Source organism: Zeugodacus cucurbitae, chromosome 3 (assembly GCF_028554725.1).
Source record: "Zeugodacus cucurbitae isolate PBARC_wt_2022May chromosome 3, idZeuCucr1.2, whole genome shotgun sequence".
Classification (NCBI taxonomy): domain Eukaryota; kingdom Metazoa; phylum Arthropoda; class Insecta; order Diptera; family Tephritidae; genus Zeugodacus; species Zeugodacus cucurbitae.
Window position 1 is genome coordinate 55785657 of NC_071668.1, and position 19441 is coordinate 55805097.

The 19441-nt window shown below is 33.5% G+C and overlaps 1 protein-coding gene across 2 annotated transcripts; it reads right to left on the minus strand.

Moving 5' to 3' along the window:
• Positions 1–144: 144 nt before the first annotated feature.
• Positions 145–9159, minus strand: LOC105216499 (protein rolling stone). Of its 2 annotated transcripts, none has more exons than XM_011191022.2 (4): positions 8155–9159; positions 1378–1738; positions 771–954; positions 145–682 (listed from the first exon to the last, which is right to left on the minus strand). In XM_011191022.2, exons 1-4 carry the CDS (start codon positions 8254–8256, stop codon positions 493–495), a joined length of 837 nt encoding a protein of 278 aa, XP_011189324.1. In that variant the 5' UTR covers positions 8257–9159; the 3' UTR covers positions 145–492. The 2 variants fall into 2 exon arrangements, with proteins under 2 accessions (XP_011189324.1, XP_054083211.1); XM_054227236.1 differs by lacking the exon at positions 8155–9159 and adding an exon at positions 3710–3907.
• Positions 9160–19441: the final 10282 nt, after the last annotated feature.

Here is a 19441-nt window from a genome sequence, read left to right on the forward strand (position 1 = left end):
TTTAAACCTTAGACTGTTCACATATTTTTGAATTTGAACTTGCAAAAGCTCATTTTGAAAAAAGTTTAACATTTGCAATAAGCTTTTGGATGAAAAGAAATATTGTAGACAATGACATGCATAATTTTAATAAAACAATTAAAATTCTTGGCTCATTATTTATTTCATTGATTGATTCATTGTGGTTATACTTATTAGGAACAAGCATAAAGTTTCGACTTTAGGTTATCATCACTTAGGCCTATAATTCAATTTTCGATATTTTCTTCTAAATTACGTGCTAACTACTCGAAATACTTATTTCAATGCATGAATGCAATGCATATGAATATGTATGTATGTATATGTCCAGCATTTACATATACATACGTCTTATGTGCATTTAAATATACTGTATAAATGTATAATGAGTGTATGAGTGTGTGTATTAAAAAATTCAAATACTAAAATGTCTTACGATGCTTAAAAGTAATTCTGCTAACATAAAATACTTCAGATTAATCCAATGGCATGTGGACTATCCATGGCGCTCACAGTACGTGACAGATACCGCTTAAATTTACTAAGCGAAAACAAAGCAATGCCATAGATAACATATAAGATGAAAACACCAGCGAAGGTGGTTAAAGCGCGCATGGGAACGGTCCAATCCAAAATTGGATAAACATAAGGGTGGCCATATCTACAAAGAGCAAAATGATATCAAATTGAAATTAGAAACATAAATCACAATCAAAATATAAACTGCACATTAACTTCATAATACTCACTCATCGCTGCCGCCCGCGAAGTAGTAGAACACAGTGAATATGTAGAAGAATATGGGCAACAGCATCCAATAGATGATGTGCAATAGGCGCACCGGAAATGCGACCAACCAGAAATCAACCAGCATAAATACTGAATTGAGGCAGTGTGTTATGAAGCTCATCACCGGATAGCGGTTGGGTTTGTCTGCAAGTAAATAAATTCAAAGTGAGAATTCTATATCGCATTCGATTATTCAATTGTTGTTGGTGAGAGTGTGGGCGTAAAGTTGTTGTAGGGGTGATTTCACCAAATAAAGTCACAGTGTTTGAAATAGTAAACCAAATAAAAGTAGACTAAGTGCAATTTAATTAAGACATCTTTCATTGGCATTATTGAACTTGATTAGTAGTTGTCGGCCTCCATTGAAATCAAAATTAAAATTAAGTTTCTTTCCTTCGGTTCGTTCTCTCTTTGTGCCCATTGAGCCTTTGAATAGTTTTAGTTCGACACTTGCGTTAACTAACTAATTCAGTCATACTTGAGTTGAGAATCGCATTTATGTAAAAAGTGTAGATACCCTTTTCCATTACCATAGCAATCAAAAGATCTAAAGAAGCCAAAACTTACCCATTTTCCCATGTAAATATTTCCAGTAAACTGTGGTGATAACGAGCGCCAATGCTAAGGCCGCACCATGTACCAGCCAGTAGAATTTGATCAGTCTTGGTGTGGGCGGTGGCTCCTTCAGCATTTTTTCCTCCATCACCGTGCTACGCGCACTGCCCAAATTGTAGTACCATCGTGTCACGAGTATAGCACCGCTTAGCTGTGCCAACATACACGCAATTATGCCCCAATTCGTCAAGAAGATGAAGAATTTGCCATCGGATAATTGCAAAACCAAGGATACTGTGAACACAGAAATAAAGAATAACGCCCAGATCCATCGGTATAGTAAATAATAGAAACTGCGCACACCGCTTTGCCACTGAAAATTAAATGGAAAATGGAATTTAGAAGAATCGCACACACTGAAATTGAAGAGAGAGTTTTGCATCGAATATTTATTTATTTATTATATAGTATATATTTGCTGAGTCAAAGTTTGTGCTTTCGGTACCTCACACATATGAGGTATGAATAGACTCTTAATACTAAACATCTAGTAGCGCCAATTGTAACGCTTTCAGTTTCTCTTTACATTTTGATCCGCAATCTTCCTTTAAATTTGAAACTTCAGCATTAATTTAAGGACCACTGCTGTTTCCAATTAGTATAGTTCTTTATTTCTAATACAAATCCAATTTCACATACGCCACTACGTTCTCATCTCCTCTCGTTAAGGATGACACCTTCTTAATCAACTTAGTCTAACAGAGAAGTAAAGCCGACTTGGGTTCTGGGAACAACTAGGTCAATTGATTTTTTGATAAGGCAGAACTTCATTCTTATTCCAAGAGTTCGTCAAGACCGTCTGTTGGGAGATTCTATAAAAAACTAGACTTCACACAACCGTGTATATCGTATCTGACCACAAGGACTATTTACTCCCAGATTCAAGAGGTGGTTCGCTGAAAAAAAAATGTCACTCAAATGATAACCTAACATGATGGAAACAAATGCCTATTTTTAAGGATTTGAAACTTCACACTATCGAAGCGTTATCGAAACGTTTTTACTCTAGATGGGGATTATGTGGAATAATGATGTCATCCATGAATATATGTTCAGGAGTGGAAAAAATAAAGGTAATTTTCGTTAAAAAAAAAGTTATTAAATAATTAATTCTGCATTAATGTTGTCGCCTTTAAAATAGTCTACATTTGATACTACGCACGTATGCCAGCTTTTCTTCTCATCGTCGAAATATTTACCAAACTCGATTTTGGATATATCTTTGGCTCTTTCAATGATTTCTCATATGCTTGTAAAATTACGATCCTTAACACATTGGCTGCCAAGCGGTTTTGACGAAAACCTTCACCTGGTCCAAGCACGTTTTTTGTTATAAACTGTTACTGTACCCGACAGTTTTTGAGGTTTATTTCGGTATTTATACGTTTTTTCATTTTCACAAAGAGCCATGTCTGGCGAATATGGAGGCTAGGGTATCGTTACAGTACTGTTTTTGGCCAAGAATTCACGAACAAGCAACGAAGTGTGAGATCTTAACGAATACCTCCGAAATTGTCTAACCTTAGTGACTGATACAGAAAAAGTAAGCAATGAATACAAATGCCAATTGGACTCACTAAAATTTAAATTTTGAAATTCCCGTTATTTATTGAACATTCCACGTATGGAAATAGTATAGAATTAATCACATTCTACATTGTAGTACTTTATCAGTTTGTTTGTAAAACAATTACAAGTGAAGCTTATGATTTTATGTACGTCATTAGTACATACATACATATGTACATTTTCATGTGATTCACAGAAAGTTTGTAAAACTACCGATTAAATATTTTATTGAGTTCCCCGAAATAACAACATTTTGCTGTTTCAAAAAAATGCAATTGTGTCCTCTGTATTTAATTAATTTTATGAGAATTAAAACCGCAACATCAACTTACTGTTCTCGAAACAGAGCGTCAAACGTAATCACTGGCAACTAATAAAGTATATAGATTTGTGCATTTTGCAATTATGCGCGAACTTGCAATTAAACATTTTAATGGAATACCCACCTCTAATATGAATTTACAGTGCTGTGATAGAAAATAACACTGTGGATTACTACATTTGTATACATAGTATGAAAACATGTAGTGGGGTATTTGCTCATGGAGATTTATGATCGCCTTAAATGACAATCGAACTTTACAATCAGAATGATATTTGATCTGGTCGCTGATTGTTACCGAAAGGCAACTTATGTATACCAATCTCTATTTTCATATATAGAACACACTACCCTTCATATCGTCTATATGAAAATTACAAATATTTTACTCACACTAATTCCAAATAGAGCAATCAAAAGTAGGTGTATTTGATCAAGGTACTGTATGAGCAGCACTATCTGCGTCAGTTTGGTGATACTTTTAAACATCTAATCTGCTTTAAAATAAGTGGACAAACCCAAGCCTCGGTACTTCAATATTGAAAAGTTCAATAAGAGGGCTCTTCAAAAAACCACTTTGTTACAGTTCCTCCAACATTGGAAGGATCTTCACACGCATTTTACTAAAAAAAAACGAGTTCTACATAGAGCGACACCATGGCGTAGTGTTTTGTTTATTCGAGAGACTAAGCCTTTAAGCTTTTAGAAGAGCGTACAACTGCTGATATCAACGATAACACCGGTCTACACAGCCGCGCCGTTGTTTCCGCCTTCTGATGATTTGATAAGGAACTACTTACTAGTCACATACGTACATATGGATATTGTATGCATATACATATTTATATTATATATAAATATACATTGTATGTACGTAGAAATGACTTTGAAACTTACTCACATAAAATTCCACGGAAGAATGTGCTTCCTCCCCAAATTCCATTTCATTTTGTTATCTTGCACTATTTTATATGACAAAAACACATGATTATGGCGAAAGCTGACGATGTTTTACGTCATTTACATATATACAAACATATGTATGTATCTACTATATACACATGTATGTATATAATATGCACAAACATGTAGGAAAATATATTTAACGCCATGGCCAGGGTCAACGCGCCGCAAATGACCTGCGAGATTCAAGGCAACTTGCATATTTTTGGCAAATTTGAAGTAGCTAAAAAATTTTTGGGAACTATCAGTTAGCTTCTGATCGATAAAGAAAACTGTCAAATAGTGTATAAAAGGGGTATTTTGAGTTCACTTTCCTTCCACCTATATGTATATGATAAATGACCTTCAAACGTGCTTAATCTTTTTGACGCAATAAGAGTAGAAAATAAACATTTTCGTATCGGGTTAAAGTCAACAGATTGTATATATTCCACTAAAAATATTTACTCTAGTGTCTTCACTTTTATCATTACTTTTTCGCATTTTTGTTAGATATGTATCTATCTATCCAGCAAAGATTGCGTTAGTCTTGTTTGACAATAGATATGAAACCAAATATATTTGGTATAATCCGCCAAAATCCTTATCTCTCTACTATTTGTATGAAAGTTTCCACACAACTTGTTTTCATTTACCACATACCCATACAATATGAAGATATTTTGGTAGTGAAATTTTATAACACTTAATTGACAATTGTCAAAATTATATCAGAAAGCAAAGTTCTGTTCTCAATATGTCAAATTTACTGACACTCCATTAATTAATATAGTAAAATTATGTACTAAATATAAAAAAGTATTCAGAAAGTAGTCTTTGATACTGATTTTGTCAAATTTAAATGACATTTGTACAATTCCAAAAAATATTTTACAAATTGCCAATTTTAATGGAGTTGATTTTTTGTCAATTTTATTGGCAAGCATAAAGTAAACTTTTTCCAACTAAATAACTTTTGTATATTATTTTAATGTGGCTGTTGTCATAAACTACTATACAAATATTATGGCAATAGATTGTCATTAAATTTGACAAAATGAAAATCGTGTATAAATCGCAACGACTGACATTCCAATTTGGGAACGAATATAATGCATTTTTGTTAGTTTGCGCTTGCGCTGCCTTGTGTGGCATCAGATTTGCAATATGGCATACATATGTACATATATAAAACGAGGGCTGCTATATATATTTCTGGCCTAGGCAACACTATGTGTTGCCAGGTGCAATCTGACATTTCCATTAGAAAGTTTGACATTTTTTAGCATAACATTACTCGGAATGTTTTGTCATTTAATCGTGAATTGTTTTATTTACAGGGAATTAAAAAATTCATCTCGGCCAAAAAATGGAATTAACTCGTGAACATTTTCGTGCGATAATTTTTCACAACTTTCGACGTGGATTATAGCGACAAGAGTGCATGATTGAACTAAAATCTTTGTAGGGCTATGAAGCACCATCCTATAGCAGTCAAAGACGAATTCCGTGAAGGTCGCCCAAAAACAGCCGTTGTGCCAGAAAACATCGATGCCGTACGTGAACTGATAATTCAAGACCGTCATGTAACATACCTCCAGATAGAGGCATGCCTATGCATTTCTCCCACCAGCATACATTCGATATACATTCGACCGTCATGTAACATACCTTCAGATAGAGGCATGCCTATGCATTTCTCCCACCAGCATACATTCGATATTGCATGAACACCTGGCCGTAAAAAAGGTTTGTTCTCGTTGGATCCCGCACAATTTGACAATCGCTCAAAAGAAGGCTCAAAAATAGTGCTTTGAAAATTGGTTTGAGCGCATGCAAAAGTGTATAAATCTTGATGGAGAATATTTTGAAAAACAATAAAACCATTTTCGTTGATAAATATTCCTATTTTCATTATTAGGCCAGAAATATATATAGCAGCCCTCGTATAGTAGTGTTACAGAACAAGTATATACATACATATGTATGTATAAATCTTTTTGTATGAGAAGACATCAACGTAACAATTAGTAACGGGTTTTCTCTGTAAATACTGTTTAATAGAAATGTGACCGGCTCATGCATTAAGCTTGTCATGACGCGGCGATAACTGCCTTTGAAATTATAACTTATTTACTGATTTTTAAGCGCAAAAAGCGGGAGTAAAACAGGAAGAAGCATGGAATTTTTTCTACAATTTCATATACAATGTATTTATTCATAAATATTATTAATTTTATAAGCCACGCTCACGTATTTATTATGAACTCATGCACTTTTCAACAGTTTCAACGGTGAGTGTTAATCGCACATAACCTTATTTTAGGAAATTGAAATTTTTTGCACGTTTTGTGTGATTGTTATACTCTCGCAACAAAGTTGCTAGCAACAAAGTTGCTAAGAGAGTATTATAGTTTTGTTCACATAACGGTTGTTTGTAACACCCAAAACTAAACGAGTTAGATATATGGTTATATATACCAAAGTGATCAGGGTGAAGGGTGTAGTTCAAATCCGAATGTCTGTCTGTCCGTCCGTCCGTCCGTTCGTCCGTCCGTCTGTGCAAGCTGTAACTTGAGTAAAAATTAAGATATCTTAATGAAACTTGGAACACTTATTTCTTGGCACCATAGGAAGGTTGCTTTCGAAAATGAGCAAAATCGGACCACTGCCACGCCCACAAAATGGCGAAAACCGAAAACACATAAAGTGCCATAACTAAGCCATAAATAAAGCTATGGAAGTAAAATTTGGTATGAAGGATCACACTATGAAGGGGCATATTTGGATGTAATTTTTTTGGGGTGGTGGGCGTGGCCTCGCCCCCTACTAAGTTATTTGTACATATCTCGCAAACCAATAGAGCTATATAAACCAAACATTCTGCGGTCTTTTTTTTAGCCCCTTCTTAAACCATATCTCAGGAACTACTCGACCGATTTCAATGAAACTTGGTTTGTAATAGTTTCCTTACATCCCAATGATATGTTGTGAAAATAGGCCAAATCGCTTCACAACCACTCCTACTTCCCATATACCAGAACTTTGAAGTCGATCTGAATCTTTCACTTTACAATATATAAAGTAAGCACTAGTGAAGATATCGGTGCAGAACTTTGCACAAATACTATGTTTATAGTGTGGCAGCCCCATTCTAAAAATCCCCGAAATCGGACCATAGGTTTTTAAGGCCCATATATCGAACACGAGGACGGACCTCGGTGCTTCTAACCTAATATTATGGTTTCCAACTTTCAATGGACTTTATATATACATATATATATTCAATGGACAATATGTATGACGAATATTAATTATATACTCATAATATAAATAAAATTAAATAAATAAATTGCGAGAGTATAAAATGTTCGGTTACACCCGAACTTAGCCCTTCCTTACTTTTTTGGTTTTTTTTAGTTTTTTGTTTTCTTTTAATTTTTTAGTTTTTTTACTTTTTTTGTGTTTTATCACTTTGCATTTAAATTTGCACTACAAACTTGTTCACCAGCTGTCAGTTGAACTTGTCAAAGGTCATGCAACTCAAACTCATGCCAAATATAGAACACTTCGAATAGCTTGCTTTCTAGATTTTTGTATTTGTAAACAAATGTTTGTATGTGCATAAACTCTTATATGTAAACATTTCGAAAATAGCACAACGAATTGGGCGGCCACGAAAAAAAATTTGCATTGTCAACAGAAAATGCACTGGCGTATGCAGAAATTGAAAATTCTCACGTTTATTTAATTGTTCAATGTCAATCAATACACAAAGACAACTTTTTTTCTGTTAGCCTAGGTTATTTTTTTTTTGGCACTTAATAAGGTACATTTTTTTATAAACTAAATTTTTTTTTAATTTTTTAATTTTTAATTTTTTTTTTTATTTCTACCTGCGATTGATAGAACTGATCCAAATGCTTATGCTTGAAGCCGAATTTTCGCAATTTAAATTCATTCAAGAGACTGCGTCCGAAACTCTGCTTCATTTGCATGTTTTTTCACTTTACTTTATGTAATCACACAACCGAAATTTACTGTAAAAATTCACTTCTTTTTCTTCTTAGTTCTTTTGCTGAGTGCACTTGAAAGAAGACACGCGTGCACGCGAACAAAACGCACGAACCGTGACTTATGTACTCGTATATATTTATGTAGTTATGTTGAATAATGAAGAGTGTTAGCAACAACAATAAACCGCGAGCAGGTACAGAAGCCAAATGCGCGCTCTAAGCGAATTGTTCAAATCGAATGGCAAACAATTTTTCCCCGTCTAATGAAAGGCGAGCGTTTTTCGGCTGAGTCTAATTATATGAATGCACATATGTACTGTTTACTATGTATGTGTGTATGTAGATAATTTGCAAGCACACAGCGATCTTGTAAAGCACATCTGTTTAATTAGATAGCGAACGAGGGAATGTGGATATGTAAAGAACCGACCGACAGCTGACACACACCGGTGTATATACATATGTATGTATAGTGCTAGTCGCTAGCCAGAAAAAATGTCTGATAAAATAAAAAAAAAAATATTTTTTTTGTAGCCTCGACCAATTTACCGTTTAACTTAAAAAATTATATTTTTTTTAATTTTTCGAAAAATATATATTTTTTTAATTTTGCGAAAAATATTTTTAAATTTACTTTTTAATTAATTTTTTTTAGTTATTTTTTTTTTTTAATTTTTTGGCAAATTCCCGTTTTTAGCTAGCTCCATCAGCCTACGACGCTCACCAACCGCTCGTTATAAACTGTTGTATCTTTTTCGTGTTCTACTCTTCAGCAAGATGAACTAGGCGCTCGCATGAACGAGCATGAACTGTGTGTATAATTTATATTGGCTTTTTATTATATACATATAATTGATCGTGGTGTAGTGTTCTAATTGAATTATGTGCATTAAAAACTGTATGAGAAATGTATACTACTGTCGCTGTGTCAGCACTTTATTAGCTTGCAATAACTCGTGCGCCGCTCACACGAGTCGCGTGTCACATTACAGATCGTAAGAGGGCACACCGCGCCCTGTGTAGCGCCGGCAATACCTGCCCGCACGTTACAGCCGTTATGTGTTTTACCTCCTCCCCTTGTATGTACTAAAGACAATGAACCCTATGTTAATGCTATGGAAGTATATACGCCCATTTGGCTGCTCTACTCTCCGTTCTACATAACGTCATAAACCTCCCTTATGTCCAATATCTAGCATATGATATAATTTATACCAGAGCTCAACTCGATAAAAGTCTATTATAATTACTACAAATCGGATATTGTAAAGATGCATTTATAACAAGTAAGCAAGGGCTAAGTTCGGCTGTCATTAAGCTATTAAGATATCATTATATATAGTAAATGGAAGCTCTTGAACCGAATTCAACTATTTATTTTTTATTGAAACGTAGTTAAATATGGTTTTATATTTAATATAATTGCAACTAGTAAAAGAGAAAATTATACTAACAGCCAATATATAATAGTATCACTAGCATATAGTATATAAGCCTTATTTAGCAGAACATATACTAGCATATGATAATTTATACATACCAGAACTCAACTCAATAAAAACAAAAGATTGAAATTTCCCTATAACTGAACCTTCCATCTAATCTCAAGAGAGAAGTCTAATTTCTACATTCGATTCACTTTTCCATAAGAAAGATGCTTTTATAACTAGTAAGGAAGGACTAAGTTCGGTTGTTATTAGGCTATTACGATATCATTATACCTAATTCAACTATTTTTTTTTATTGAAACGTAGTTAAAAATATTAAAATATTTCATATAATTGCAACTAGTAACAAGTAAGAAAAGGCTAAGTTCGGGAGCAACCGAACATTTTATACTCTCGCAATTTATTGCTATATTATTATTAAGATAACACACAATTTGACCCATATATTCGGCATAAAGTCCAATAGAAAAACGAAAATCATCATATATAGTATATTAGGGCTGAGGTAATTCCTGAGCCGATTTCTCTCATTTTCACCACCAACATATGTTATAAGCAAGATTATATGCTCACTTAATTTGGCTAAGATATTCCACATATTAAAGAATATATGAAGAATAAAGCCCGCCAAATTTTTGAAAAACCTATAATTAGGTATTTGGGAGCTAGGGGAAGTTATGAACCGATTTTAACCATTTTTGATACAGAGGCACACTATTAGAAGAAAAAGATTTCCTCTTGTTTAAATTAAGATATCTGAGAGATTCATCGATATTTTCGGTAAAAAGTTAACATAAGGCACTGAATTCTTCATACTATCGCATCAAATGTTCGGTTGCACCCGAACTTAGCCTTTCCTAACTTGTAGTATAAGTTCATTATTCGCTTCGCTACGCCTCCTATTTCTAGTATCTCCTAGTCGTTGGGCTTCAGAGTTTACGTGATGCTGCTTCGTGAATATCTTCCCGGACCATTTTTATATAAAGGTCACAGAGTAGATCTGAATTACCTATATAGCACGGGGCATTTACAAATTTTCGTAGAACTTTATTTTGGAACCTTTGCGGTACAAAGGTATATCGGTGCAGCGCATCCCCATAGTTGAATTCTAAATGTCCAAATAAGTTTCAGAGGTTGAGTACGGTATTACCACATTACCAATATGCAAAGGGATATATCTATCAAATTTGTTAGTGTTGTTTACATTAGGGATGCAAAAAAAATACATCGATATATCGATGAACGGAAGGTCAAAAACATGGGTTTTCATCGATACATAGTTCAGCAAACATCGATGTTTTTTCTGCATCCCTAATTTACATGTTTTGATTTCGTCTCGGTTGGAGTAATACACCAGCTCTGAGCAGCTGTTCAAGTAAGAGGCAAGTAGATCAATTAGGCAATGTGGTAATAAAAGCCTTAATTTATGAAGTAAATCATAGGCATTGAGATTAGACGATATAATAAGGCTTCATGTCCACTTTTTTCCAGGTTTTTGTGCCATAATGATTTCGAAAACCATCCATGACATTGGGACGTATTTAAGCTTTAGGCAAGCGTTTATTATCGATGTAACTTGTTAATGATCCGTGTGTTAGATTTTTTAGTACATCAGTTATTATCAAGTCGAATTGAACTATATTATATATAACTCTTTTTCTAACTCGGTTAGTTTTTGGTGGTACAAACAACCGTTATGTGAACAAAACTAGTATACTCTATTTGCCACATGTTGTGGAAGTGAAAAAATCTAGAGCTCCCTTTCAGATATCAGAAACTGCGATCAAAAAACTAAACACATCAAAATAGAGTCTCAAAACAACTCAAAATTTGGATTTGTTGTGATAATGATAGATGGAATAATTTGCCAATCCATTGACTTATTATTAATTAATGTCAGTAGATCCTCTTTGAGGTTCGAACGGTGTAGTACTGTTAACATGTCGAAGGTTATGAAATTTAACCACCGTTACTGTCAATAGTGAGTGCTATCGGTACTACTATAATTACTACTAAATTTTTTATAAACGAATCATGTTACGAAGGCTCCTAAGTGAGACTATTCATTTGGTCACTGATCTAGGCTGGTAGCGACTAACCTGTTAGAAACCACAATTTCATCTGTTATTGACGTAAAAAGGTTGGTTGAATGGAAAAAGGTAGAACACATTTGAACTAATATTTTAAAAGATTATATACGGTTCCGTCCACGCCTCGTACTCCCTTATTAGTTTTCGCTAGCCGGTAGCGCAAATTGTGTTCACATACTCTCTTTGCCTCATCTAGTTAACACTTGCGCTCACATGCAGAGATCCCCGAAACGTGTAGTCAATTGAATTATAATTACGGTATGGTGGGAAATTCATTATTATTTTATGGCGATACTGACCATTTGCTGAACTATGCCGCACATAAGGTCACGAAACGATCGTATTGAGTGCTGATTGACTGCGAAGTGAAGATGTTTGCGGTTCGCAAAAACGCAAGTGATCGTCGCATTACTCTTCGCATCGTATTGAAAGTGAGTTAGGAATGATACACAAATTTTTTATGATGTCATATAATGAAATACTTCAAAGAATGCTATAACTTAATTAAACTAGTAATATGAGGAATCCTATGTGTGTAATTTGAGCTTCTCTTTTACTTACATAGAATAGCAAAAAATAGTTTTTGTATTCTGATACATTTAAAAGACATATGAAGCTTTTGTGAGCAATGGAAAATGTTCGAACGCTTTTCAAGCGTTACTTGGCTTTAATTGCATACATAAATCGGATGTACATATGTTTACATAATTGAATTGAGTTGTATATATGTATTGTATTCTGAGAGTGTCTTGTTATAAAACTGACCGCTTTCATTGAGAACATTTTTGTTGCAGCAGTGTAAGTTTTCATGAATTATTAAATAAACAAACTACTTTCATGTATTATCTATGTCCTTTATCTATGTTCTTTAATTTTATACTGATTTAAGGGGTTAGAATGGTTTCAGATGCTATAAACAAGGGTATTTTCAATTATTTTTAAATATATACAAGTAAGGAAAGGCTAAGTTCGGGTGCAACAGAACACTTTATACTCTCGCAATTTATTGCAGAAATTTTATTAAGATAACACTCAAATTTACGCATATATTTGGCATAAAGTTTAATAGAATAACGAAAATCGTCATACATAGATATGAGGGCTGAGGTAATCCCTGAACCGATTTCATTCATTTTCACCTGCAAGATACACTATATCCAAGACTATTTGCTTACTTTACTTTGCTAAGATATATCACATAGTAACCAATACATATATGCGGAATAAAGCCCAACATATTTTTGAAAAACCTATAATTAGGTATATGGGAGCTAGTAGATGTTATGACCCGATTTTAATAATTTTTGGAACAGAGATACACTATTAGAAGAAAACAATTTCCTCTGAATTACATTAAATTATCTGAGAGATTTCCCCATACTTTCGGTTAAAATTTACCCTCAGGCGCTCAGGCAGCGACTTTTGTTGCGAGAGTTTAACAATCATATATTTTACTTAAGCAAATCGGCATATCAAAGATATATATTTAAACAGTATTTCCGAAATTTTTATTTATAAAAAGGTCTTGCTGTGGACATCATAACTCATTATTGGTTCATCTAAAATCAATAAACCAAGAATATTTAGATATTGCATGGATAAATCTAGTCAATGAACGAAGGTAAAAAGAAAATAGAGAAATCGAGAAATCATGTCCACCGACATGAAAAATTGAGTTTTGAGAAAAACACGTTTAAAGTTGTACATTCATACTAACTTGGCCTGATGGGAGGAACTTCCAAAGGGTATATCTATTAGAATATTACTCGCATTGATTTGATATTTTTGAAGAATATTTTACACAAATTTTAAAACCCACCTCACCCCACCTGAATTGGGTGTATTGAGCTATAAAGTAGCTATTTTGATTGACACTTTTTTGTAGGTTAAATACTTATAAAACCGACCTCGTAGCATTCTGTATTCTTTAAAACAATAAGTACTCTACTAAAATAATGCCAAAGTTTATTGCATTCCTTGGGTGAATGGGAACATATCTTGTACAGGGTGCGAAACATGGTCCGTTACAATTCTAAGTCACGAAGAGCGTGAAAGATTTAGCGTACCCTTTTCCGAATAATATGAGATATTCAGTTATAGAGCGAATGTTAAGAGTAAGCGCAATTTTTCGTTGCAGCATAGTCGGTTCTTTAAATACTTTGATTGCAAAAAACATTGTCTAGTCAAGCTCTCCGCTGCAGTTAAATACTAACTCAAAACCAATTACATAAACAAATGTTAGATAGCGTCAGACTGATAAGCAGTGTGATTTTATATAAATAATTATATGTATATAGTTGTATATACATAGGAATACAGAGAATATACATTTTACTAATGGCAAATTACGTCCGTTGTTCCGTTCGTCATTGTTCATACTTCCTGTCAGCTTGTACCACAAAAAAAAACAATGTTGGCAGCTCTTTATATTTGTGGTACGTCAATAGTTAAGCAAACAATAATAACAATTGTAATGTTATTTACAGCGTCGGTCAAAATAGAAGTGAGTCAACTCTAAATATAAAATATGATGATTCTCCTCGAAGGAATCCCATTCATTTAACTTTAATTAAAATTTCTGTATTAATATACAATATGTATATTTTTTTATAAAATAATTTTGAATAAATGTAAATAATACAACAAGAGAATTCATGGATACAAATTATAGGAACAATGAATGGAATATTTTAAAGTTTTAATAAAATATTTAAAAGAACAATATTTATATTTTGTTATATTTTTTGCAGAGGTAGTTAGTAACTCTAAGGTCAAATATTTTTGGATATCCCTAATAAAAATATTTTTCTTAGCTTTACTCCAATATACAAGTTCCTTCCAATATAATAATACGAACAAAAATGCACAAAATCTAGGTCCATGATTAGCAAAATATATTTGTATTTTCACAAACCGGAGAAACAACGAAATGGTTCTTTCTTTCAACATACGTCGCGAGCTTATACTTTAGTTAATTTCGAGGATAGCCGTTTTGTAGGACATATTTGATTTAGCAAATGGGCAACAACAACCAAGAATGTGGAAAACGAAAGACTTAAGCAACAAACTGGTGAGCTATTATTTCGATATTTGCATACTCATTATATAATATTGTTTGTAATTAATTTATTATGTTGCTTTCTTTTTTTCCATAATATTCTTAGAAATACACTCATAACAATTCTTCATATTTCTTAATTTATTCACTTATTAATTGATCTTTCAATTATTACATACCCTAAATCATCTCTGTCTCTATTACAGCACAACAAATGTAGTCTAATTCCACCTAGTAATGCTTCCACAAATTCGAAATTGTTTACTGATATCAAATATTAAATGGACTCTTTGTTAAGATAAAATTCTGTCTCAGAGACGTGTCTTCTTAGGAAAATATTTCAAAAGCTTCCGTCTCTCACCAAAGGTGGTCTTCTGGCCATAGTTAAACCAAAAATGTTTAATGACGTTGTCGTCCAATGGATGTCACTCGTAAAAATTACACCTGTTAAGCAGTTGGTGTGGGTCTAAAAATCGGCTCTCATCGGACAGCGCTCACAGCTGTCCAAGTGAGATCCTCTGCGAGCGCAGAGATCTGCTTCTCACCCTAATCTAACATAGAAGTTTAGTTTTCTGTTTTTAATATTTTCTATTACATATTATATGACGAAAAAGTTCTTATTCTAGACCTCTAATTATATATGAAACAACTCTTTTCAAGATATCTTATCCGATGTAAATATATAAAATTAGTATTATTCCGAATTTACAACATACATTTAGGCTTGGGAAGGAAAGTTTTTACAGGCAGACACCCTGTGATAGAAAGTGAATAAATAGTAACCGATGTTGCAATAAAATGCAAACTATCAAGAAGATTTAAACTATGAAAGCTAAAAAACAAGAGTAATGAAGAATTATAGGCAATGTTTATTTTTTTATTTATTGAACGCAATAATTACGTACACATATTTTTACAGAAACCCGATTTCGCCTTCACCTAGTAGTGAGTTCCCATTACATAGACGATTTAGTTTTTCATTATCTTACGGTGTCTGACTCCCTCTCACGCAGGATTTGCTGGATATTTGCCTAAGGGTTGAAATTTTTAATAAATTCTGTAGAAAATTAGAAACCTTTATTAAAGATAGTTGACCATTTGTAGGCATAATGCCAGAACTTTTCATATATTACGAGGATTAATTACTCATTCATCCTTCCAACTCACGATGCTAATTAGTGTAAGTAGCGAATATTCATTATTAAAATTCCAGCTGGAGCCATATCCAACCAGTCATGTAGACACTCCTCATACAGGTATGTATGTGATTTGTGAACTGTCATTATTGTAAATAATTCAGACTCATCGCTGTTTAATAGGACTACGCAATAAATTATTCAATCATCTAGCCAATAATGTATTGTTCCTTATAAATGAAAAAAAAAATGTAACCTAGCACTTGGCCTTTTCTCACAGTGAACTTTCTCAAATCAATACTATCGATTGCGAACCGAAGTGACCGTGAACAAATAAAACAAAAAATTAAGCTGAAACAATTATTTTTTTTTTGAAATTTCAGCATTACATTAAAGATCTTTTGTGCGAAGATGTCAATGTACATATATATACATATAGGTAAATGACATTTATCATAATTGATGTCTGCGGTCGAATAGCGTCGATCAAAATATGACAGGTTATAATAACAATAACAATGGGTATGGGTACGAGGTCAGTGCGATAAAGCTCTCATATACTGGTTTGGGAATGTAGCGGTTCGAATGATTACTGTTTCTACTAACTACCATCCATTAAAACATACTCGTACATAGATCTCGTTAGTGATCTCGTGGGAGATCCTTAAACTTCAGGAGTACTGATTTTTCAATAAAGTTGTAATACTAGGGTTGTGAATGATAGTGATTTATTTTGGGTAAATAAATAATTGGAGAAATCTTAGTATAATTATTAAATTTATTATTTTTCAATTTTGGTTAAGCTTAAGCAGGAATAAAATTTTATATTCAAGTAGCTACACATTTCTTAACTAAACTCTAGCACATGGCTAAAGGGTTCGGTGCCAGTTTCGACGCACTTGAATTGGAAAGAAAGCTCATAAATAACCTTTAGGTGGGGTTAGAGCCGGGAACTCGTATGACATAAATCCAAAATATCATTAGTGAAATACCGATTTATAGGCAATATAGCAGCTTAACTCATATTAAAATATCAGCAAGTCTGCGCCACAAACTCATCAACGTATATCTTTCAGAATTCATGTTTAAAATCGAAGTTGTTAATTTGGACGCAATGAAGTGTTAGAGAATGCACTCATCACAGGCGCTACCTTATTTATTATAACACCCTCGTATACGAGACGACGCACTTATGAGATTGTTATCGAGAACGCTGATAAAAATACAACTCACTACTAGTAGACATGTTTTGTCTCATATCAGAAAAATTCAATCAAACTCGTGCAATTATTGTGCGATGACAGCGTAAAATAAATCTTTATGTTCTTAGCTAGGTTCCCTGTGGGAAATATATAACTCAACCACTTCTTTTACTTAAGAGAAAATGCAGATTATGTTCACTTTTTTTCTGTATTAAGGGGCTTTTGTATTGATCTGTTCACAAATGTAACTAATAATAGTTTTCACTTTTTGATTAAATCTCATTCTCCCATACCACTTGATCAATACTAAAATTATTTGTTTTAATTTTCACCATAAATCTCGAAATTACAATTTTGATATTTTAACAACTTGTGTCAGTATTTAAGCACGTTAAAGTCAATCAAAACCGTGGTATTCAAAACAAAAAAAGTGAGATCATTTTGTTATAATCTCTATTTAAATAATTTTATTTGATAAGATATGAATGACAAGTAGACCTGTCAGAAGTAGACCGTATGTCAAAAAATTGATTAGTACACAGTGCATTCCACATTCGGTAACCATGTGCGTTGCCAATAGGGAATCTATGTGGTTTTTTACAAAGGTAACATTAACTATATTACAACGGGAAACCATGACCTCTTCAGTTCAATGACACATTGCAATTTGTCTTCTTCTTCACTTTTGCACATTCTTTCCGTGAATTACAATTATTGCACTTGATATCAATTGATTTGACCGTTGTGATTTGAGCTTCACCTTTTATGTAAGAACAATTATTTTAGCATAAAACGGTTACTTGTACGAGTATGTTTGCTTGTGGGTGTGCAAATATGAATCTTCAGTTGAGTCTGGTGGGAAAGTTATAAATTGCATGTCATTGTTGTTGCGGCAATCAGCGATATACTCGTACAATTAAATATTAATTTAAATAAATTACATTACAATTCAATGCATTTTAAATTATTATGAGAGTATTTGAACAGGGCTACGATGGAGAGTGAAAGTAATTGAATCATGTACACTTGTTGAACTGGCAAAAGCAACGGAATGAATTTTTAACAATTACTAATGTTGATGAGGGTCTGGAACCCATGTCATATCAATTCATGTAACTATTAAGAATGAATATATTTCTACTGGCACTCGATAGAAGGGACTGTAGGAGTATTGATGGAATTCTCACTGGTCAGTGGCGGCACATGTCTGTATCATGAAACTGACAGATCGAGATGACTGCAGAAAATGTCAAGAGCAAGGTACCAGAGGAACAATGAAGCATCTCTTGTGCGCTTGTTCTGCATTGTCAAGGCAACGGTTCCAGCATTTGGGAACCTCACAGTATGAAAATCTGGAAGAGGTATCGATAGTGAAGCTTTTTTAAATTTCGTCTCAAGCGCTGGCATACTAAAGGATGACTACTACAGTGCATTTGTAAAACTCACTTGGAAAAGAAGTAAAGCCCTCAGATCCCAAAGTACGGAGTGGGAACACTATGTACACATTTGCACGAGGTGTATTATAAAACAACGGTAATTTTCGGTTTTTGAAAAAAATTAATTTTTCATTCGTCTACATTAATGTTGTCGCCTTTAAGGCCAATGCTTGAAGGGCTTCTTCCAATAGTCGAAACACTTCGAAAAAAGGATTTTGGGTTAGCCTTTGGCTCTTTTTTAGACTTCTCATATACTTGTAGAACAACGGTCCTTTAAGGCCGTTTTTGGAAATAGGAAAACGTCGCATGAAACTATATCTCACGAATATGGAGGCTGAAGCAATGTTACAGTATTGTTTTTGGCCAAAAATTCATGCAACGACGTGTGAGCTTTTAACAAACGAAAATCGTCAAGCTCATAAAACCGCTAAACCGTTGAATTAAATTATTTAAAATTCCCGTTATTTTTTGAACACTCCATGTATATGTACATTAAGCCCAAATGCTCACGTTTGAATATATAATTTAATCACATTTGCTTTCCTAATATTCTCACTACAATAAATTCCTCAAACCTATCTCGCTTCCATCGTTTCTATTGATTTTGAAAGAAAGTTTTGTAGTTTTTATGAAATAAGCACATACGCAGGAAATGCCATAATATTTAATTCATAAGTTAACAAGAGACCCCTAACAAGTGTATTCACTTTTTCAATTGCGACAACGAAGTAAACGAAATGCCTGTGAACCAACACAGCTGAGAACGAAATATCTTGGAAATTAATGACTGTGATTAC